The sequence below is a fragment of the Myxocyprinus asiaticus genome, chromosome 45 (assembly GCF_019703515.2).
Source record: "Myxocyprinus asiaticus isolate MX2 ecotype Aquarium Trade chromosome 45, UBuf_Myxa_2, whole genome shotgun sequence".
Lineage (NCBI taxonomy): Eukaryota > Metazoa > Chordata > Actinopteri > Cypriniformes > Catostomidae > Myxocyprinus > Myxocyprinus asiaticus.
Window position 1 is genome coordinate 9,671,984 of NC_059388.1, and position 24,892 is coordinate 9,696,875.

Genomic DNA, 24,892 nt, shown 5'->3' on the forward strand with positions numbered 1-24,892 from the left:
TGGAGGTGAGATCAGCTGACCACACAAACACACATTAGTTGCACAGAGCAGTTCACACTCGCTCACTGCATCACAACAGACATAAAAAAATACAAAAACATGGAGGAGGGGGATACAATTTACTTCAGCCACACCAACAAGACAGAAATCAATACTAAACAGAGTGCCATCTACCAGAGCCTTCAAACTGACTGAATGGAACATGCTTGATCATTAAACACACAGGGCAGTTTTCTCTGTGGTAGATTAAATATCACGCGCACACACCACACTAATGATAGGGGTTTTGCTTGTGCATGCTGTGTGAAATTTAAGGGCAGCTGAAATCAACGAAATCCTGCTAGTGGTCTTCTAGACTCTTTCAACTCCAACACTAGAGAAAAAGTGGACGCCTGAACGCTAACGTCATGAAATATTTCAAATATCCTTCATCTCTGGAGTCCTGCAGAGCTCTGAATGAATTCACACTAGCATCACTTAAAATACAGGCAGGGCTCCTGCACACTGACACTATTTAGTAGGGATGCACAATATAAACGGCGGACGATATATTACAGGCCGATAACTGGGAAAATCTAAATATTATTATTACAGAGATAATGGAATTACCACCGATATTTTCATCGGTAATTTGTTACAGTTTATTTGGTTGCTGCTGAGAATCTCTGACTGCCTGCAGAGTCTTTTCTTCAGGCAGGAACTCGGGCAGCTCCAATCGACAGTGCACGTGCGCACACGCGACAAAAACATGTATGTATGTTACTTGGAGGCGATCATTTTTGCTTATTACTTAATGAAACAAACAGAATGTGGGAAATTGTACATCGTTACTTGCAGCACAGCGTTGCATTTAAAACAAGTCCAAAACAACCTAACACGGTTCATCGATCTTGACACAATTTTCAGAGTGACTCGAGATGGCTAAAAAACTGTTTGTGAGTGAAATGAATGTGCTTGTTGTATTTTATAAGACTTTTCTAATGTTATGACTCATGAATATTTATTTGATCTGTATGATTTTACCTATTCCCAACTTACAAAACTCAAATGAGAAGCTTTTAATGAATTAGCTAGCAGTTCCAGGTTAAAGGATTATATATATATATATATATATGTAATCGGTATCGGCCACAATGAGCTGTGAATTAGCGGTTATCGTATCGGCCCAGAAATTCCATATCGGTGCATCCCTACTACCTAGTATTATACTTAAATAAGTTTTCAATGGAGAATAACCATTTGCTGTGTAATTTAGACTGAACTACACATAATCTGTGTTAAAGAAACCAATCCCTTGAAACCTACTTTGAGGAGATCTCACATATTTCCACCTTTTAACCTCTAAATGGATCATGATATTGTTGTTGAGCCTCTGTTCTGAAGGCACTGTTCATGAAGAGCAGGGATTCTCAACGGGGGCAGTACTGCCTCCCAGGGAGCATTCAAAGGATGCCAGGGGGCACTCAGAGCAAATTAGTTGAGAGTGGGGCGTTAGGTTACAGATGAGGGGCATTTATCAGTCATATTAATCAAATCTATTGTCTAGTTTCTCTTTGCATTAAAACGGTTATCTAGACTTGGAGGATATCAGTTCTCCATTATATGGGTTGGTACGCATTTGTACAGGGGCGTAGCAGTCATTTTAAAAGTGGGGGGCACATCTGTGAGTAGGTGGCTTGCACAGACCCAACACTTACAGTGCAGTATAAATATATTACAGAATATATTAATATACAAGTATAAGTATTATATTAATATATAAGTATTATTTACTTTTAATATTTGTAGCATTTTAAAGATTCATGTATTGCTAAATAATTGCAAAATTAGCTACAAAAATAAAGGGCATCTTGTGGAGCACTTGCTTCTGTTTCACACATGACAATAAAGACCGAGCACAAGCTGGTCCTGTATAAATTATTTAATCAATTACAATAATGACAATTGTGCATGTGCAATTCATTTCTTAATTGTGGGATTTAAATGTTTCCAAGTGGCTCGAGTGTTTTGACTACGTTCACCAAAATTCGTTCAGATACATTTAATGATTCAGTGACCATTTCTGGTGATGCCAGAAGGTGGTGACAAACAAGAGTCTTCTGTGAAATGAGTTAGTCACTGAATCAGTGATCAAAAGAACATTTTAATCCTTTAAGATGTGTATATCTACAGACCTACAAAGAGATTTTAGTAGAGGTTTTAAGCATTATAAGAACAAAGAAAATCTCTCATTTCCCTACAGTTTGTGAGCTGCTGAGCATGACTTTTTCAAAAGACAACAATAATAGTCTTATAATAATTATAACGAGTTTCAATAACGTCCATACGTTTTCATGTATAAAAAAGCAGGTCGACATATCTATTCACTTCAGTAAAATGCCTGTGTTCTAAGAATCAGATCTATCTTTTTTTTTCCTACAGTTTGTTGACTGCACACCAACATAGAGGTAAAAAAACAGGAGCTGATATTAAAATTAGCTTTACATATTTAACACAGATCTAGTAATCTGCTTAAATTGGCAAAAACAACCGATCAAATTATTACCTAACAAACATAATGTAAAAAGCAGAACTTAATGAAGACTCAGGCGCTGATATAAACTCCACTTGTGTGCTTTAAAGAAGGATTGTCCTTTGTTTTTGTTTTTCTGCAGTGCATTTCACATTATGCTGCCAATCAAGAATGATATGCCGATAAATAACTCTCATTTTTGTGTTGCTCACCTCTAGATTATTCATTTAGATCAACATCAATGCAGATAGAAAACATGGATAAATGAGCATTGTTTAAAGCAACTTTGTATGCATGAAACTCATGAAACTCACCTGTGATTGGCTGGATGGTCGCACAATCAGCCCAAAGTAACAACATGCAAAGAATACTGTATACAAATCCACCATTTGGACTCGGTATGGGTTTAGCTTAGAAAAGTGCAGGGGACAAAAATCACCTTTTTAAAAAGGGCTGCTACGCCCTTGTATTTGTACCGCAGTTCATCTGATTCTGAAGTCTAGCGATGCATCTTAAGTATCTGGTTTAGCGGCATCCAACAGACAGGCGGAGTCACAACCTCGGCTAATGCACCTGTATGGCTCTGTAGATGGATACAGCTCAATGGACAGAGAAGAGTGAATGCAAAGCTCTTCTTTTTTACTCGCAGACCAGTCTTGAGCTCTTAAAACGCGCACCTCTGATCATTGCAGCGCTGCTAGAACCAGTGATTAGCACGGTCCGAGACGTGGAAACCGTGGGGCAAGGGAATGAAGAAGAGGGGGCATTCATCCAAAAAAGGTTGAGAACTACTGCTCTAGACTCTGATGGACTTTTTTTTTTTTTTTTTTTTTTTTTTTTGGTGTGATTTGAATTGTTTCATTAAATAACCTTCATACCCTGCATCTTAAGTTTCTATATCTCTCTTTCTCTTGCTCTCTCTGCAATTAGGTCCACACCATCCTTGGTAGTTTAGTGGTAAATTAAGCCATGTAAGTTTTAGTTTGGGTCAATTCTGGGTTTTAGGTACCATGAAAGTATGTTGGCCTTTACCAGTGTTCATCTCCATTATCAGGTTTTGTTCTGGGTAATAGATACTGAACCAATCAGATGTGAGTAAAGTGACATCTGACACAATGAAGTCAATACCCCCATGTCTCTTAAAGCGCACTTTACAGAAAAAAAATCTTAAAAGTCCACAATCGTGAAGTGTTTCCTATTTAACTATTCAGTAGTAGCCTATATTAATTTGTAATAGTATTAAATTATATTAAGCTTTCAATGAATTCCTGCCTGAACTAATCATAAACTCAGGATCAAAGCCTGGTTTGACAGAGGAAGTTGATGATCAGCGTCATGGTACCAATTAAGCCAGATTGGGTTGGTTTGGTTTAGTCAACACAAAACTAATCTTGTAACCCTGAGTTTGTTCAACTAGCTTTATGGTACAGGCCCCAGGGGTCTCATTATACTTTTGTGCTATAGATAATAAAGAGATATTCCAGGGTATTTTCAGTCTAATGCAATGGTTCTCAACCTGTTTTTGATGAACATCCCCCTACTTCATTCCCTTCATCCCTGTCCATTGAGCCATATCCATCTATAGAGCCATACAGGTGCATTAGCCAAGGTTGTGCCTACGCCTGTGTATTTGACGTTGCTAAACCAGATACTTCAGATGCATCTCTAGACTTCAAAATCAGATGAACCGCGGTACAAATGCGTACCAACCCGTATAATTGAGAACCAACTGGTATACTCCAAGTCTAGATAAATTTTTTAATACAAAGAGGAACTTGATGATAGATTTGATTATTATGACTGGTAAACGCCCCCCATTTGTAACCTAATGCCCCGCCCCCTACTAATTTTCTCTCAGCGCCCCCTGGCATCCTTTGAATGCCCCCATTGAAAACCCCTGATCTAATGTCTGTGAAAACAAGTTCCACCTTAGAAGGACTTTTAGGACAATGTGCCAGGGCAAAAAACATTGAAAAGTATCATGGTAATAAAATTGTTTTTGGACATGCAACATAGTAATAACATGGAATTCTTTGAAGTACCATGCCATAGATGCAATACATACTGTAAACATTAGATTGAAAAATAAAAACAAAAGCAGAATATTCCATTTAAGTTATTAAATAACCTTGTTTCTCTGAGGGAGCTCTATATAATCATGCCTTAAAAGCTATCAGCCAATGCAACAGGGAAGCCCTGCCCATTACCTTTACCTTTTCAAGATTGTGCTTTCTGCACTGCATGCGTCAAAGAGGATTCCATGCAGTGACGTGCACAGACCTTAGCAGGGACAGGGGCGAAAGGATAAAAAAGGGCACTGATTTTCTTTTTCTTTTTTTTAATGAGTAGTATATATATATATATATATATATATATATATATATATATATATATATATATACACACACACACACACTGCACCATTTTTCCTTTATCACAAATAATAGCCTATTTATTTATTTATTTTCAGACATGGTCTGTGATAACCCCATGTTTACGACACATGTCAGTAAAACCATGGTATTTTAGTACCTTGGAGTACCATGACAGTATCATGAAATATGAACATGATCAAAATCAGTACCATGGCATTACCCTGATAACGTGGTGCACGGTACGAAGGCGCGATGATAAAGCTTGAGGCGATCGACTGTGTTCCGCAAATGCTACAGGGTTCTTGAATAATGTATAACATGCGAGTAAGGGTAGCCGATGGAGTTTCTGTGCCCCCCCCAGGGTATGATGGTGCCCCCCAGGGAGTTGGTGCCCTACGCAGACTGCATAGTGTGCTGTGGTACTGTGGTAGCCTAATGGTATTTTTCTGAAAGTGATTAGTCTAATGGCTTATTAGTTTCAACAAAACTAAACTTGCTTTGGCTGAACCTGACAGCTCCTCCAGTTTATGTCAATATTCTATAAAAGATTAATTTAATTTATATCACTGAAAGCGACACAACAGCTCCCATTATAATTGATAATTGTGTCTACACTAGTGATACGCAATGTCGGAAATGCGGTAGCAATCGAGTATTATTTTTTTGATGAACTTACAACACAATACATGGAGTGGACTCTTTATCTGACCTGTTACTAGTCTGAGGTAACGGCACTTCAATGTTCCAGGGTATTGTCAGTTATGTTGTTGATATAGTTGATTAATGTCATACAGTATATTGGGTGTGTTCAAAAAAAAAAAAAATATTATGATGATTATAACCCACTAAGCGCTTCAGTTTATTGGTGTTCAGCTCTTACAGCTCCTGCAGCTCAGATGGTGCAATCCTCAAAATACTAAGACTGGATCATTTGACAAGGTTTTATTTGACAAGGTTTTTATCTTGCAGTGTTTTTTTTTTTTTTTTTTTTTTTTTTTTATCCTCATATTTTCATCAACAATATGTTTCAAGCTGAATTGTTTAATTATCCTCATGATGCATATATCCATATTGTCTTTGTTAACAGAGTAAAAAAAACAACAAAAAAACTCTCCACTTTTTTCTAAACTTCATAAGATTTTCAAGTCATCGCTTCATGATGAATTAATGTCTGTTTGGGACTGCTTATATATAAGCATATATGCAGGTCCAAGAGGTTCCGTTTCAATTTCATAAGAAATACAGCTTATTACTTATGATTGCTGTTATGCCTATTCAGCAAAGCAAATCAGGAACATTCTGCTCTGGCCTTCTTAAAATAATGATCAATATAAGGTCTGGCATCTGTGTAAATGTAGTAGAACCCAAAGTTCTTCCTATGGATCGAGCAAGACAATACGATGACCGCAAAATAATGTATGGGTCTCAAGCCAATATGGAAAATCTGCATGCTTGCAGGCACGGGCGAGATGGCAGCTTGGTTTTACAAGACTTTGAGGAAACCATGTTCAACTGGTAAGACAATATTTATTTTTTGTAACGAGTGGCTTTTCAGACAGTTAAATCTAGCCAACAGTAGGTGCACTAAAAAAAAGTGCTTGTTGCAGATGCCACGAGTGAAGAGATGTAGGATGGGTTACACAGGAAATGGGAGTGACTTCCCTGTTGCACTGGCCAATAGCCTTTAAGTTGTGATTATATAGGGCTTCATGGATGGCCATGCAAGAGGCGTGTCCCATAGTCAGATGTCGAACGAGTCAACTGAAAGAATGCCCCACTCAGTAATATCTAAAGTCACATGCAAATAAAGTCAAATAAGAGATATTTAAGGCCTTTAAAAGCAACAGCAAATACTCTTTGGGCAAGATGTGTGAATCATCATGGATAAAACTGTGGGGTTTCAACTCTAATAAGACTTTAAAAATGAATCACAGCATCTGATATACAATAAATATAAACACATTAAACAGAGATAACAAACACATTGTCTTGGGAATTAATTAATAAAATGAAATTAATGCAGAACTCCAGATATCAAACTCGATACACTGTAAATCAACATTTAGAGGGGAATCAACTGCTGCCCTGTTCTTATCTTTAGCTGATATCTATCAGTTCACACACATCACAATGTAGTCAGTGTGGTTATCAAAGCATGCTAATGAAATGCACTGTAGCATCAGCAGCTAGTGTCTCATTAACACGAGTATTGCTACTGCTTTTTTTTTTTTTTTTATAACAATGAATTCTGCCACATCTTTATAACATTGTTGCTGCTTTAGTTGCCCCATCATTTGCTTAAGATGTGTTTTGAAACATGATTAGTCAGCTAAACTAGATCTGAACTTGCATAGCCAAGATGGTCTACCAGCACTGCCAGGCTGAGCTTGGCCTCATCAGCTAGTACTCTTGCTGATCAACCACTTGAACCAGCTAATGACCATAAATGACCTGCTTTGACCAGCTAGAAACCATTTAAAACCCACAACCATCAGAAGCTGAACATAATTTTGCCAAGACATCTTCCTTGATCAAGATCCTTAGTTAGTCCTGGAACAAAATTCCTATCAAAGAAACAGTCCTTTGAATAACCCCTAAAATCAGAGAGAAAAGATAGGTTGAGTGGTGTGCAACCCATTGAACCCAGCACTAAGCCTTACTATTTACCCTATCCCTAAAATCAGATAGGAAGGTTGATAGAAATATTGTTCCAGGACCAACAAGGATGTTGATCCAGCAACATGTCCAGTTTGTCAAAATCACATTCCCCACCATCAGAAGCAGTGTTGCCATGAAAGACTTTGCAAGAGTTTGTTTTGGAGGAGAATGCTGGAGGTTTCTTTCAAAGGCTCTAGGTGTTTCTTCTCTATAATATGAATCTTGTATTCATGGTGCAGCTTCTCTAATGATGAGATGAGGTATCTAGGTGCATTGTATAGGACAGTCATGGATCACAGAGCATGTAAGACACATTGATTTTACCTTCCAGAAAGACAATTGCTATAAAAAAATAAAAAAATAATAAAAATAAAAAAAACATGAAAAGGTCCCTCACTGACTACTGTAATAAGATAAATAGGATCATATCATAAAAAATTATGAAGCCTGGATGCAGAGCCCTGAAATATAGGCACAAGTTTGTTCTACATCTTGTGTCTCTGTACAATGCAAAGCACATCCCTCTCAACAGAGCTACTCTGAATCCGTTGCAAAGCAATCATATTGTATAGGCCTACTGAAAGTTCACTGCCAAAATGGGTCATATTGGCTCTCTTTAAATGGCCCAGTTTCTCTCTCAGTGCATCCATAAAACAGCACACCACATATAAATGGAGACGTCAAACCTCTAGTGTGTCCTGAGAGAACTTCTTCAGAATGTGTGTGGGCTCTGGGATCTCCTCGTCTGGGCTGGACAAGGTGTAATCCGTCACCATTCTCATCCTGCTATTGAGCTGGAGAGTATTTAGGGACACCATGGAGACTTCACAGAAAAGCTCCTACACCAGCCATCATCTTCACTGGCCTGTCAGAGGAGTGAGTGGAGCTCTACTGGTGTGAGTGACAGTATAAGGACAGGATGAGGGATTGTGACGAGGAGGAGGGCAGGGCCGGGCCGTGAGGACACACGGTCGGCCCTGGATCAGGTTAATCAGCCGGGAGGGGGATAAAGAAAAGCCGGAGGCGCCAGTTCGAGAGAAAGAGACGCAGGCGGCCATGTTGTGTGTGTCTGTGTTAATGTTTGTTTTATGTTGTTTTCAGTTGAATTTTACCATTAAACTTTGTTTACTGTTCAGTCGGTTCCCGCCTCCTGACTTAATGCTGGAGCTATGCCCTAGCAGTTAGCACTTATGCTCAAGGCATCTTAAGCCGTGCTGCTAATGGGAGAAGTGGGTTCGAATCCAGGTTTGAATCTCTAATTCAATTGAGAAGTGCATTAGGGACTCAAAGGTTGGTGGATGGTACCAGAATGTCAAAGATGTTCCAGTATGATTTATGAAGAATCATTTTTTAAGCTAGGAGCTGCACTCTAATGTATGCCAAGATCAATCTGCGTGCATTGCTCATCAACTTTCACTCAAGACTGATTGATCGATGACCTCATTTTTATGCACTTAAGAACACTGTTTATTCCAGGTTTTTGGCAGAAAGCAGCATTCTGAAACAATGTAAATACAAATGCTGTTTTCCCTACATCGCTTAAAGGATTAAGAGAAAGTGGTTAAACACACTTAGGTCTCTTCTGGAGAACACGGCTTATGTGGCCATGTAAATGCATAAGCCCCATTCTAATGGGTGTTTGAAGAGTGCCTATGTGTGTGGAACAGACTGGATAACTAACATCATAGGATGTAGCTCTACATCATATCAACATGGTCAACACAGCGAAAAAAGTTCAACATTTCTGGGGTTACAAATGAAAAAAATAAATAAAAATAAAAATAAAATCATACTCGCACACTATAAGCCATGCCAATTTATACACAACAATTTTAAAATATAAACTACTGTCCCTCAAGCCTGAGTATACAAGCTTAAGCACATTAGGGACAGCCCACTATTGCAGCGCAATTCTGCTGCATGTCACGATGGAAAATTAAGGAAACAAACACAGAACCTCTGGAATATCTGAAGAAAAAATAAAAAGCCAAGCAACAGAATAAAAATTAGAAAGTCATCCTCAGACACTATGTTTGTTATTTACACAAGCGTCATAGAAAAATGTTACTGTGGAGAAAGCTGCTTACTGACTGAGCCGCATGTATACAGGAGTAAAGAAAAAGCCACAAACACAGTGCATGTAAACAGGAAAGCAGCTCTTCAGTCTTAAGCAGCTTTCTAGCAATAAACGTCTTTCTGGTGTACATGTAAACAAGCTCAGTGTGTCAACCTTGCAGTAGTATGTTATTTGGAGTTGTTTATCATTTGCTTCATACCATTTGTGACTTCTTAATGAGCTGTAAGATTTTCAACTGACCTGCTGAGCAGAAAGATGTTGTCACTGCAGGTCAAGGCCTCCAGAAGAACCTTCTTCTCAGAGACAACAGTGGATGAGTGAAACTTCATCCAGATAAACTCCCACACATCCTCATCCATGAGAGACACGCCTGTGCAGTACACAATGTCCCGCACATTGGGTGGAATCCTGGAGGACAGAACATTGATGGTAACATTTATTTGAAGAAAGAAGCTGGATAATATCTGCAGGTAAAAAACTTTACGCCAACATTCACAATCACTGAAGCTCATATTTAACATTTACAACTGAATTGATGGAGCTAAAAACAGGTCATGAATTTATCATTTTCTTTCACATAAATGCAGAGGTTAACTTTTATAGTCAAGGGAATACTTGGAGATAGAGACATCTAGATAAGCATATGTGTACATAAATATGGGGGAATGTTTGTGGTTTATTTGTTTTCCTCTCTCAATTTTTATAGATTTTATTGAGGATCCATAAACTTTATACCCAATTGACGCTCTAAGTGAGCATCACAGCATGACAAATTTAGATCACTGCCATTATGCTCAACAAAGCTGTCTTGACTGCAAATGCAGTGACATCGGGCACTTGCAATGTAAATAGTTTCATTGATTACACTATGTAACACAATTTTTGTTCCTGGGTAGTAAGTGTTATTTCCTAATTGCTTATGCCTCAAAAGTATAGAAAATGGCTATTATTCCCCACAAACGTTGCTTTTGTGACCAGGACAGTGATATTTTGAAATGTAACTATTTCCAATGAGAAAACGGGTGAATTTGTGTCTTTTCGTTCACATAAAGAAAAAAACAACATATGAATCCAAATTCATATGTATTTATACTAAAGTAATACAAAAATGACTACAAAAGATTTAGAAGAGAGTAGTTTTTCGAGATTTACAATTATACTGTAAATCACTTTTACGAATCAGCCCCCAAATGTAGTCTCCCATCAGGTTCTCGTTATACTGTCCTTGGTAGTGGTGTTAAAAGTCCAGTATGTCCTGATGGAAGAGCTCGCCTTGGTCCTCCGAGTACGCTCCCATGTTCTCCTTGAATTTATCAAGACGAGCATCAAGGATACGGACTTTGAGGGACATCCTACAGCCCATTGTGCCGTAGTTCTTCACCAGAGTCTCAACCAGCTCCACATAGTTTTCAGCCTTGTGATTGCCGAGGAAGCCCCGAACCACTGCGACAAAGCTGTTCCAAGCTGCTTTCTCCTTACTAGTGAGCTTCTTGGGGAATTCATTGCACTCCAGGATCTTCTTTATCTGTGGTCTGATGAAGACACCGGCTTTGACCATTGTCTCAGACAGCTTTGGGAAGAAGTCTTGAAGGTACTTGAAGGCTGCCGACTCCTTATCTAGAGCTCTGACAAATTGTTTCATGAGGCCCAGTTTGATGTGCAGTGGTGGCATCAGCACCTTCCGGGGGTCCATCAGTGGCTCCCACTTGACGTTGTTCTTCCCCACAGAGAACTCGATCCACTGTGGCCAGTCTGTGGTAGTGCACCTTGGTGTCCCTGCTGTCCCAAAGGCAAAGATAGCAGGGAAACTTGGTAAAACTGCCTTGGAGACCCATCAGGAATGCCACCACTTTGAAGTCTCCTATGACCTCCCAGCCATATTCATCATACTTCAAGGCGTCCAGCAAGGTCTTGATGCTGTTGTAATCCTCTTTGAGGTGCACCGAGTGAGCCAGGGGAAGAGAAGGGTACTTGTTACCATTATGGAGCAGCACGGCTTTGAGGCTCCTGGATGAGCTGTCAATGAAGAGGCGCCACTCATTCTGGTTACAGGCGATTCCGATTGCCTCGAACAGACTGGTCACATTGTGGCAGAAGCAGAGCCCATCTTGATGGGTGAAGAAGCTGGAAAAATATTGGTGACTCTTCCTCTGATCTGCGACTTGCACACTTTCATCAACAAGTTCCACTGCTTGAACCTAGATGTCAAAAGCTCGGCATTGGACTTGGTGAGACCAAGATCTCTAATCAAGTCGGTGAGGTCTTTTTGGTTGGGGTAGTATGGGTTTCTCTCCTCAGCTCCACCTCTGAAATTGTCATCTGGATCTACAACATCTTCCTCGCTCTCTGACTTGCTGCTAGTATGGGTTTCTCTCCTCAGCTCCACCTCTGAAATTGTCATCTGGATCTACAACGTCTTCCTCACTCTCTGACTTGCTGCTCTCTTCTAAAGACGGCTGCTCTCTCTCCGGAGGAGTGGGTATGGGGAGCTCATGGCAGTGTAGCACAGGGGCGATGGGTGAAGGTGCATTCTTGTCAGTCCGACGTTTGGAAGGGTCCACCATGCAGAAGTAGCAGTTGCTTGAGTGGTCAGTGGGTTCCCGCCAAATTCTTGGGATAGCGAATTTCGTGGCTCTCTTTTCCCCTCTGTACCATCCTACAAAAATACATTTATTTCACACGACTAATGTGTATGAGATTCTCGCAACATTTTTCATGTATATGTTTTTTCAATAACATTGAACATTTTAAAACATTTTACAATTAAAAACTTTTACAATTTTAAAAATTAACACATTTTATAACATAAAATGCCGAGCAACAATTGTCCATCTTACCTTCCAGAGTTTTTTTGCAGTGCTCGCAGGTGAAATGAGGTGCCCAGGGTTTGTCTTGATCCCCGATAGGCATGCTGAAATATGCCTTGTAGGCCTCACACATCTTAGCAGATGCTTCCACGGAGTACTTTTTCGCTCTTGTCTTGATAAATTGGTCGCAGACATAGCAAAATGCGTCTGCCGGATGCTTGCAGCTTCTTGATGCCATATCATAAAAATGCAGATATGTATCCACTTAGGCAGCTGGAACTAAACTGAACTGGTGGGCTTAAGGCCCCTGTATTTATACTACTATTTATATTACTGGAAAGTTCTAGAAGTTACTCCAAGTTTACTAAGCACTGAATCTATCTGGAATGTTCTGGAAAATAGGTACATTTCAAAATATCGCTGTCCTGGTCACAAAAGCAAAGTTTGTGGGGAAGAATAGACATTTTCTATACTTTTGAGCCATAAGCAATTGGGAAATAACACTTACTACCCAGGAACCAAAAAATAAAAATAAAATAAATTTGTTACATGGTGTCATGAGAGCAATCTTGTTTTGCTGTATGGCAATGTGCCACTTGCTGCCAGTGTAACTTTCTGTGTTATGTGATGGAGTATGTTCATTAAACATGTTACAGCACAATCTGTTATTTCCCCCTACATCAGATTTACACCCCATCAGACCACAATGTGTTCACACTAAATATTGTTTTATTTCCTGTGAATTCTGTTCTCTTGGATTGAAAATGTTACTTGTTTGAGAAATAGTTTTTTTGTCACAAGTCTACATGTCACCTCCAGAAGAATCAATGAAAAATGGTGTGCAAGTGTATTTCTATGTTCATATTTATATGGATGTGTGAAAGTTATTATTATTATTATTATTATTATTTTATATTTATTTATTTGCTGCTTTTTGACAACATTCTAAACATGATCACATTAGTGACAACATGTATAAGGAAAACTGTATTTAAATTGTCCTTTACAATTCTCAAGGCATTTACATTTAAACCGGATCACTTTTCATTCCTCCTTTTCAAGTGGTCTTCTGCCATCTGAAAAATCACAAACCATCTTTTTGCCCTTTGGCTGCAGATTGTGCTTCAACCTGAAACATGAAATTGTTCACGGTAACACTGATCTGATCTTATCTGTGACCTTAGAAAATCATCTTTTCTTGAGGTCAAAATGTAAGTTGTGAAAATGAGGCAGATCATCACTGCAGGCCTCTACAGCAGTTCACAAAGTGAATCTAAGAAGCAGAGTGTAATATATAGTCAGACAGCATGTCTCAGATATACAGGTCATAAATAAGAGCTCTCTATGGACCTGTAATACATTTCTGGTTACAGTTCACAAAATAATAAGTCTACAATAGAGCTACAACAGAGCTCTCATCCATATAAAGAGAGTCATGAAGTGATGCATGTAATATCTCTACCATAAGAAATAACATTAAACCCCTGCAGAAGCCACAGTGTTACAGCCACTGAGTTTTTGATTTGCTCAAACAAAGTGCAATATAGACATGCTGATTCTGAATGAGCCATCAGAGCCTCTGGGAGTTTTGATGTAGAAATACAGAAAACTGAACCTCCAGTAACTTATTGAAATTGCCACACATGTGAAGGTGTTGTCTTGTTTAGAACCGATGCAGAAAGACAAGTGAATTTAAAACACGTCAGTTAGGAAATTATATGTGTGGTGTTCCGTTCCGGAACCATGAAATTTGGATAACTCAATTTTCTAAGGCATTTTCAGATGAATGCGCAGAGATGGGAGATGACACAAAACACAAATCTGATTTTCTTACATCTGTGACTTATGATATTGAATCTTACAATGTTCTTAGAGTAATTTTGAGCATAGTGTGAGCCTCATCACTGCACACACACACACACACACACACACACACACAAAAGTTTAGTTGGCACAGTTTCCCCTCGACAGAGGCGTATGACTTTGATAATATCCATTGTTGTCTTTTTGTTCAGTCTGTGGTATAATTTTTTTTATTTTTTTATCAATAAAGCACAGGAGGAGCTTTTGTTAGTGTGTCTCTGGCTGTACACTGATCTGAAGCCTCTCCTCGTAGTTTCTAAACCATAAATGCAGCTCGATCATTCCTGTGACATTGTTATCACCTAAACCATAAAAACACACAAAGGTCAAACATATTCCTCTTTTATGATCTGCTCATCCTTGAATATAAACTTTAACTGACATTTTATTATCCCAACAGGACTAGAGGTCATTGTTAAAGAAAGGACAATGAAGGACACATTTGGCAGACTCAGAAAAACATGGCACAATAATAAAAAAAATAAATAAAAAAAAAGTAAATACATAAAGTGCAAACAGCACTTTTACCAAATGGTTGAATACCTACTCCCTACGTATTAAAGTCTCGTAAGATGATGAGGACTCAAGATTCACAAAAAAGGAACCATGGTATTAAATTGTGAGTTCAGTTGCTTAGAAAAAGTAATAACGCACCTCTCCTCAACAAGCCACACAATTTAAGGTATCATGTTGCATGCATGTTTCAATAGCTCAACTGGTTTTGTTTGTGCAGCTCAACTGGTAGAGCATGATGCTAGCAACTCCAAGGTCACAGATTAAATTCAGAGACCACATTTACCAATTATATGTATAGCTTGATTGCACTGTCACTTAGGCTAAATGCAGTGGGCTAGCTGGCTGAATTGGACACAGTCTCACCAAAACTGAGCAGTTCAACTGGAACAATATGGCCTGATGAATCTCGATTTCTGCTGAGGTTCACAGATGACAGGCCAACTGCAGCCTCAGCTTTCTTTTCTTGGCTGACAAAAGTGGAACCCGACGTGGTCTCCAACTGTTGTAGCCCATTCACCTTAAGGTTTGACATGTTGTGCATTCTGAGATGCTACTCTGCTCACTACAGTTGTACAGAGTGGTTATCGGAGTTACCGTAGCCTTTCTGTCAGCTCGAACCAGTCTGGCAATTTTCTGTTGACATCTCTAATCAACTAGATGTTTCCATCCACAGAACTGCCACTCCCTGGATGTATTTTAATTTTTTTATTTTTTTTTGGCACCATTCTGAGTAAACTCTAGAGACTGTTGTGCGTGAAAAACCCCGGAGATTAGCAGTTACAGAAATACTCAAACCAGCCCGTCTGGCACCAAAAATCATGCTACGGTCGAAATCACTGAGATCACATTTTCCCCCCATTCTGATGGTTGATGTGAACATTAACTGAAGTTCCTGACCCGTATCTCCATTATTTTATACATTGCACTGCTGCCACATGATTGGCTGATTAGATAATTGCATGAATAACTAGGTGTACAGGTATACAGGTACAATCTTTGTTGGTATCAATTTCTGTGAAATTTCACAATTCTTGATATTTTTATTTATATCGATTATATCAACATGATATTTATAAAGGAGTGTGTTCAATAGCATATTATTTAAAAAGCTAAATATTAAATGTATATTTTAACATATTAAATTAAACAATGGCATGTTGCTTAAATGTATCTCTAAGTAAACATTGCTTCATGTTTTGAATTATTTAGGTAAATAGTCATAATAATAAAGCAGTAGCTTAAGTATAAATTAACAACATAGTAGGCTAATAAAAAAATGAATAAAGATTAGACAGTCGCTTTTTTTTCAATATTGTTTTTTGATTAATATTAACAACATAATAGACAGCGGCAGATCTATGAGGCTGAATTAGTGTATTTACTCTGCAAAGTCTTATGCACAGATCCGATATTTTGACACAGACCTGATTTTTTGTTGCACCTGTTTTCATTCACATAAGACTGTTATGTTAATCACTCTCGGGACGGCCCTCTCGGGACGGGCATTGACCATAAAACACATTTAACCATTTGGGCAGCCGCATTTCCGCATTCACCAGTAGCACTCGCTCCTCACAGTAAATGCGGTTATGTGTATGTGTTGTTTCACGACTTAATAATGCCTATTACCACCTTGATTTCATAGAAGATTTCACTCAAAGTTTCAGCTTTATACTGGAAAAAATGAACATTCATATGGTCTCCAGTTGAAACACGGAGCATGCATTTAGCTCCGTTACATGAAATCTCTTAGATTTTCCCAAACAACTGAGTTTGCTCTCTGTTTTTATTTCCATCTGTGCTTGAGAAATATCAGAAGTGCACAGCAGCGCACATGCATAGCTTAGAGGGAACATTGCCAGTCAGTTGATGATAGGTCTAGTAACAGCAGTCACAAGAGGAATTCTGTTCAGAGGTCAGTTCCGAGACATTCTGTCTGTTCAGACACCAATAAAAACCCCAATACAGAAATCACACTGGAATCACACTAAACACAGACTGAACTCACACTGCACTCACACTGAGCTCACACTGCATTCACTTCACAGGCCAGCAGGGTAAAAATGGAAAATAGTGGGATATTGGATAGCAGAATCTTTGACTGCAGAGGCCAAATACTTTTAATTCAACTGAATCCAGCTTTTCAAATGTTGAAAGCAAGAATATAGGCAAACAGTAGTTAAATAGATTAGCCTGCTGACATCAGACAATGCCCAGTCATGATAGAGATTAAGAAGTAATTAAATACAAATTATATAAAGCCAAGGCCTGAGAAAGAAATCGTTCTCTGAAATGTGGGGAAACACAATATCTTATGGAGGATAAGACCAACATCTTCAAATACACACCCACAACTGTGCTGCTCGCCCTCTGGTTTAGGGCGTTTTCACTCCTAGTTCGTTTGAGCACTCAAAGCACTCTCAGAGGTATAACGTATATATGTGAACAACCCAAGAGGTGTCAGACCCCCTAAAAGGACCCAAAAGCGAACCGTACTCAGACGAATTCGGTAGGTGGTCTGAGTATGGTTTGTTTGTGGGTCTTTTTGCGGTTCAACTGATTTGTGCGATGTGAAAGCAAAGAGGTACCAGTCTGCTTTGCATTTTATGACATAAGTACCTCATGGCTTGCCATACATAGCTGCATTTCATACTTCATATTCCAGTCACAATTTACTATCCACATATGGGAATTTTAAGCGAATATAGATATACCATGATTACATGACGTGTTTTTGTGTCTCTCATTCTGTTCTTGTTGTATTATTTGAGCACCTAAAATGAATGGACCGGCCAGAGAAAAGCAGATTCAGAGCAGAGCAGCTCTGATGGGCGTACCGTCTATGGAGGTTCCCGCCAAACTCCCACGAAAGTGACGATTTTTATAGTTTCACTTAAAATTTTATTTGCACAATGGCAAATATTCTTGGCTCATACACACAATGTAAATGACACGCAGGAGGAGGTGCTTTTTATGTAATTAGATCCCTGTAAATATTTTTTAATTAAAAATTAAATATTCTTTAAACCCTTAAAAGTAATCGTATAGCCCCATTTTATTATATGATTTCAAGTTAAATATCAATAAATTACTACTTAAGGTGTAGGCCTATCTGTAATAAGCATACATGAACCTTAAGTAGTATGACAGTTTATATGACAGTTGCTTATCATAATAAATCACAATTATTTATGAAAAATTATTGTCAGCCAAATGTCATAATCGTGACAGCCCTAGCTGCAATGGGGTCTGAGTTCTTAAGGGGCTGTGGTGTGAGCAACAAGGGATCTGAGACCACATTAATGTGAAGAGGACCAAAAAAGAAACTGGGTCCTCTTTTAAGTCCACTTACATTGTGAACACCAAAAGCACTGAGGTCATTTGCGGCTGGTTCCCTTTTTGGTTCACTTTATCCGAACTGGGTTTGGTTCACTTAAAATATACTATATGTGAAACCACCCTTAGTGTTTATTCTGCACTATGGTCATTAGTGCTGCTGGTGGTGCTGTGTGTATGACAGTAGATTACTGTCAAGAATGTGAACATTGCTGTGGACACTGGGGACAAAAAAACAAACAAAAAATAAAAATAAAAAAATAAGATGAACAAATGTGTGTTGCTATGGACACTTAAAATAGAGCTCCTACTGTATTAATGTTGACAGGGTTGATGTGTTGGACGCATTGATCAGACCTCAAAGTGTCCATACACATACACCCACACTCTATTCACAGCTCTTATTCACTCATCTCTCAATACAAATGTATTGTGTGTTTGAACAAATCAAAGAATCTCACTCTGGCTCACTTCGGTGCTGGTGGCTCTATTTATGCTGTCAGAATGATGTATATATTTTCCTTTGAATATTTTCTTAGACAGCAAAAGAAAAATCAATGTGACACCAGTGTTTTATGAAGAATTCTAGTTTTGCAGAAGGACACTACATCCCAGATTGAGTAAATGAATGAGTTGGTAACTCAGTAATCCAAGCAGATTCAGTGAGTTGATAACTCAAAGAGTTTGTAAAGTCTGTAAACTCCCTGACCTGTTCTTGTTGCTGGAAATCCAGTCTGAAATGAGAGACACAGCTTGGCGGTGACAGTGTTTGTTTCCAAAACTACAGGCCAGCATGATCACCTCTTTCTGTAGCTCTCTGAGGAGGAAACAGGAAACGTTCCAGGAGGAATTAAAGTTAAAATTTAAAACAGGTCTACTGAGGTCACTGTTATCACTGAGGTAGAATATATCGGACTTACACTATGCAATTCAGTGTACTCAGTTAGATTACATATAATATTATACAAGTAATATATAATTCAAGATGGACATAGGATTAAAGATAGACTCACTCGGTCTGATAAGCAACCTGCATGAAGGAGCCGTCAGAGGAAGTGGATGGCCAGCCCATCTTGTGATACTTTGGTGCCACCTGTTTTAGCACATAGTCCTGATGATAGAGAAGAAACAAAGATTAACTCTTGCGTGGTACTGGGGTCAAAAATGACCCCTTTTGAATTTTGCTTCTTTAAAAACGTGGTTTCCTTCATCTCAGTGGCATGAGATTTTGTGACTTTGCTGACATTACCCATCTATACAAACACATAAAAAAAGTGGGCTGGATTCTGATGGTGTGGTGGTGTGGAAAAAAAAAAGTACCTTTCATGGTGTTGGAAATGAATGGGAAAGACGAAAAAACAGTTTTTTTTTTTTTTTTTCTGAAATAAAATCATTAAATCCACCACAATGCAGAACACACACACAGAAATAAAGGAGTGATACTATAACATATCCACATTGTGGAATACATGTGCTCACACACACAGGAATGAATAGGTGAGACTGCAACAGAGAGCATTTTTTATAGAATGTTTTATAGAACATTACACAAACAAAATGAACACATGCACGTGTGCGCACGCACACACACACACACACACACACACACACACACACACACACACAGAGAGTAGGGTTGCCAACTGTCCCGTATTAGCCGGGACATCCTGTATTTCGACTGAAATGAAGATGTCCCATACGGGAAGCCTATTGTCATTTCAGCAGGAAGACGCTTGAGCGGGACCCCGATCAGATGGCGAAATGCCCTGTATTGAATCAACAAAATGTTCAAAGGGGCTCAAGCGTCCTGTATTCGTGTGCCAAAAAGTTGGCAACGCTAAGAGAGAGAGAGAGAGAGAGAGAGAGATGAAAGGATGAGACCATTACACATCCACAATGCACACACACACACACACACACACACACACACACAGATCAAAGGCTGATATATATATATATATATATATATATATATATATATATATATATATATATATATCTACTTCAGAGATGAAGTTGCAGGCCCCTCCACAGCAGCTCCACCTCACAAAATGAAAAGGTGTTAGGTGTGTCCCCGTAAAAAGGGTTTGAAAGGCAGCATGATATGCACAAACTGCAAAAAAACAAAAAAAATACAAACAAACAAAAAAAAAAACCACCTGCAAGGCTCACAACTTTTTCGTGACCTTCTGCCAGATGTGCGTTGATTCATGAAAAAAGACAATTGTTTCTGATACTTAGTATCATTCTCACAGTTCTGTACTGTTCTAGTTTTTTTTATTATTATTATAAATAAATTAATTTGTTGTTGCTCTTTATTGCTATTCAGTTCACTGAATGTTCAGAATTTTGCAAAAATGCCAAGTTTGCCATAGCAAAATGTTATTCTAGTACTACGTTCACTGTTCACTCCTGTTCATTTCTGTTTATTGCTGTTGGTTTTATTGACACTTTATTTATTTCTTCTTATTAAGTTAATGAATTAAATTGGGATGTTTGCAATAAATAACAGGTGACTAAAATCTTATGTCTTGTCTTTGTTGTACCATGATATGTAATCATTTATGGGGCTTCACTGCAAAAACTGACACAAACACCTCAAACAAAAACAACAAAAAAGCTAAACTTTGACAAAAATACCATCTTTAATGTATTTGATAATGTCTAATTGAATAATGACTAATTGAAAACTAACTGAAAGTGATATAGAATTTGTAAAATAAATAAATGAATAAATAAATAAATAAATAAAAATTGCTACAATCACACTTTTAGTGTGTGGGGACCCCCAATACCTTTAAGGTAAAGCATAAAGGAAGAGAATACAAGGGTTAAACAAATATAAAAACTAGTGCAGTCAATCAATTAACATTTGTAATTGCTATTAATCGCATATTTTTTTTGTAGTCAATCGCGATTAATCGCAGATTTTAAAAGCATTGAAATTTGACACTATATACGTCTATTCTTGACAAAATTCATTTATTTCCATTTTAGGAAAGAAATCAAAACAACATGTAGCAATATAATGCTTTATTAACATTTTCTAAACAAAGCCTTCAACAATATAAAAGACAATGCACTAAAATAGCACCTATTCAAGTAACATTAAACATTTCCCAAAGTCTAAGTGGGAGTTTGAAAAAAACTAGTCCCCACATAGGTTGCATATTCATTGCAATGGCCATTATATCTCTTAAATTCTTATACTCCACAATATTAATCTGCCGGTAGACTGTGGCAATTCACGCCAAAGCCATGCGCCACTTTGAACACACCATGAAAAGTGCTTGCAAACAAAAACGTCTCATTCTGCATTTTGTTTATAGTTTTATTTTATGTGCTTCTGTGGTAATTAAAACATGCCTTACATAGGCTGAAAAATACTTGATTTCTATCAAAAGTCCCATCTGGGCTTGTTTTGTAAATCAAACAGTGTTAAGACGTCCTTTCTCCATCATTTTATCACTGACAGGGAAGCACTGTCAGAGATTATTTTATTTACTGAGATGACAACCTCCGTGGCTCTATCATAGGAGAGAGCGTAACAGTCAATTAAAGTGTTAATAGTATGTTCCGCCCATAGCATGTCTATGGGACTGCCACGTTATTCTATTTTATGCTAAGCGTGTAGGCTCAGGCTCTGGCGCTGTGGCATATACACAAGTGTTATGACTCCGGGTGGAAACATTACAAAGTTTCTGCCCTTCACACCAGTGTTTATGTTGTATTAATGGAAAATGCGTTAATTGCGATTAAGAAAACTTAACGCGTTAAACTTTTAAATCGCATTTAACGCGTTAATTCTGACAGCTCTAATAAAAACAAAACAATGCTCACTTAATTTTAAGCACTTTAAATACAATTAATGTTTAGTGTAATGTAAATTTACTGTTATGTTACATTACTCTAACATTAATATTTTGTATTCTATACAGTATACAGAGCTGAGAGTGTGTGTGTTTCGAGTTGCCATACGGTCCAGAGAAATGTCGCAGTAGGTGGTCATGGCTAATTTAAGGTGACTTCTCTCCTTCATGCTCTCTTACTGAGGCAAGTGAATGATTATTAGGCCCGCTAGGCTGCAAATGTAATTCTTAAAACACACACACTTACAAGCACATTGTAGGGCTTTACTGGTTGTTTAGATCAGTGTTACTATCAGAAATAATTAATAATTATTTCTTTAGTTATTAATTAATATTTTAATTAATTGAATCTAACTCATTAAAACCTCAAATGGGGCTCCAGTAAATGTAGTACGCTACGTTTAGGAGCAGGTTTGGTTATTAGCAATAATTCATAATTATCAAAGATAATTATTAATTATTAAAATCAATAGAACATTGATGAGAATCAATGTTAGCTTTTTTAATCCTTTAAATCAACAGTTATCAAAGATAATCGTTAATTGTTAACATCGATGAAACATTAATTAAAATTAACACTAACTTATTGATCATTCAAATTCAACAATCATCAAAGATAATTATCAATTATCAAAAATCAATAGAATATTAATAAGGATTAACATTGACGGGGCACCACCCTGGAATCAGGGACTAATAACCAGATAGTAAAACAGTCTCAATATTAGATTGTTTTCTTAGGAAAATCGACATCCAAAGAATATCGATTTTAGGGGAAAAAAACAATGAATGAAGGCTTGAATCCGAGCACTGACATCCCGTCAGCATGACACAGGCATATGCAAAACAAACCAAAACACTTCTCTTTGTAATATAAACAAAGTTTATTATGCAGTAATATCAATTAATAATTAATACAATGCAGTCAATAAACTTCCGACTTACAACTACAACCTAAACAGTGATATGATTAGATATGGAAATAAAAATAATCCTATAACACGTAAGGTGTGTGTGTGTGTGTGTGTGTGTGTGTGGTTAGTACAAGAGAGAGAGAGAGAATTAAGTGACGGCCCTGAAGCCGATTTTACGATCATGGGAGAGAAAGCAGCTGTTAGTTTATCACTCAGAGACACGTGGACGGCTCGTAAAAGTCCCACGTTATTTGACTCTTTAATGGATAACTCAGTTTGCCAGTTTCACCCGCGATGGCGAAAATGCACAACAGTCCAGTTTGGTTGGACCACAATACAGCAAAACAAATTCGTGATAATTAATACCCTGAGTATTAATGATGAGCGGACATGGCGGTCCGTAAACTGTACAAGCAAAAACCTTGAAACACAAGAATAACACACTATAATATTCTATCTCTGCCCAGACGTAAACCTCTTACTTGAATCGCATGAGGACACAGGTAGAATGTGTTTTCCTCCGTCCTTTAACTCAGACTCGGTTCCTCGAGGCTCGGGTGATGACGGGAGGCCGTTTCCTCGCTCTGTCGGCGGGCGGTACGGCTGTTGATTCTCGGCAGGCTGGCGGAGAACTCAGAAATGTCGACTTGATTGAAGATTGAAGAGAAATCTTTAATCTCTTCACTTCTGCAGGCAAACGGATGAAAATGCGGATTGCTCGGCGGTCTCCTTCGGATCCGTTAGAGTGTTCGGTTGAACACAGAGTAATCTCAACTCGTCCAGCGAGATGGAGATTGTATGGCCACAGTAGGGCAAAGTCGGACGTTACTTCCTTGTGCCACGAGGTTGCATATGAAAGCAGCGATGAGCTACGTCTACACACTGCAAACAAAGTTGCTGGAAGCAAATCCCGGAAGCATTTCAGAGGTATTTCAACTCCTGATGATGTCATGGTTTGAGGTGCGTTCTGTTGTGTGCCTCATCCAATAGGAGTTGAGAGTATGATCCTTTAGTGAGCAAGGCTTCATGGGATTTGTAGTCTGTTTTGGACTCCCTTTGTTTGATTTTGGCGCAATTTCTATCAATATATTTTACGACTTGGAATGTGGGGGCTTGAGTTATGTTTTTACGACTGTGTTAGGCCTTCCTTTGTCTTCTATCTGTATACATGAGGCCCAACAACATAAACACACACCAATAATGACCATGGCAGGGTCTAAACGGGGGCTATTGGTGACATCGCCTCACACTCAGACTAAACAGACCCTGAACTGATGTGTGATCAGACTCGCACTAAACAGACACTGAACTGATACAAGATCAGACTCACACTAAACAGACACTGAACTGCTCTGAGATCAGACTCGCACTAAACAGACATTGAACCGATACAAGATCAGACTCACACTAAACAGACCCTGAACTGATGTGAGGTCAGACTCACACTAAATAGACTGTGGTCTTCGGTACGGTCCAGAAGTTTGTCCAGCTGGTAAAGAGCTCGACTAGCAGCGTGCCATGGCAGAAACTCACTCTCCTGAGACAAGTATGAGATGATCTGCAGGGGGACGTTTTGAGGCAGATACCCCGCTCTAGACAAATAAGAGAGAGAGAGAGAGAAGGAAAAAAGAGAGAGAACAGATGGTTATAAAGTGACTAAAATAAAAAAGTCACACTGAAATCAGATGCAAGCAATGAATTAATGTAATGACATTGACAGATACGGTAAACGTGTCTAACACAACAAAAAATGTAAGCCTAATTTCGTCTTTGGTAGACAGATCTTTAACATTTGATTTCAAATGATTAATTTTGTCCACCATTATTCGTTTAGAATAACTGCAGGCATTCTTCTTTGTGTGGTGAGTCATAATGTGCTGAAAGACAAAAAACATGTTCTCCTGTACAGCTACAGTCATTTTCACTTTGCATACATCCATAAAACATCAGATCTTGAGCATTAAC

The 24,892-nt window shown here is 38.3% G+C and overlaps 1 protein-coding gene across 1 annotated transcript in view; it reads right to left on the reverse strand.

Annotated features, from left to right (window-relative positions):
- Positions 1-24,892, reverse strand: part of LOC127435401 (thyrotropin-releasing hormone-degrading ectoenzyme-like) — a 177,348-nt gene that overhangs the window by 6,307 nt on the left and 146,149 nt on the right. Inside the window, exons 14-17 of the mRNA XM_051688860.1 lie at positions 24,372-24,519; positions 19,158-19,255; positions 18,854-18,961; positions 9,863-10,030 (exon numbers count right to left, since the gene is read on the reverse strand). Of these exons, the coding sequence (XP_051544820.1) occupies positions 9,863-10,030; positions 18,854-18,961; positions 19,158-19,255; positions 24,372-24,519 (522 nt within the window). The remainder of the gene's footprint in view (positions 1-9,862; positions 10,031-18,853; positions 18,962-19,157; positions 19,256-24,371; positions 24,520-24,892) is intronic.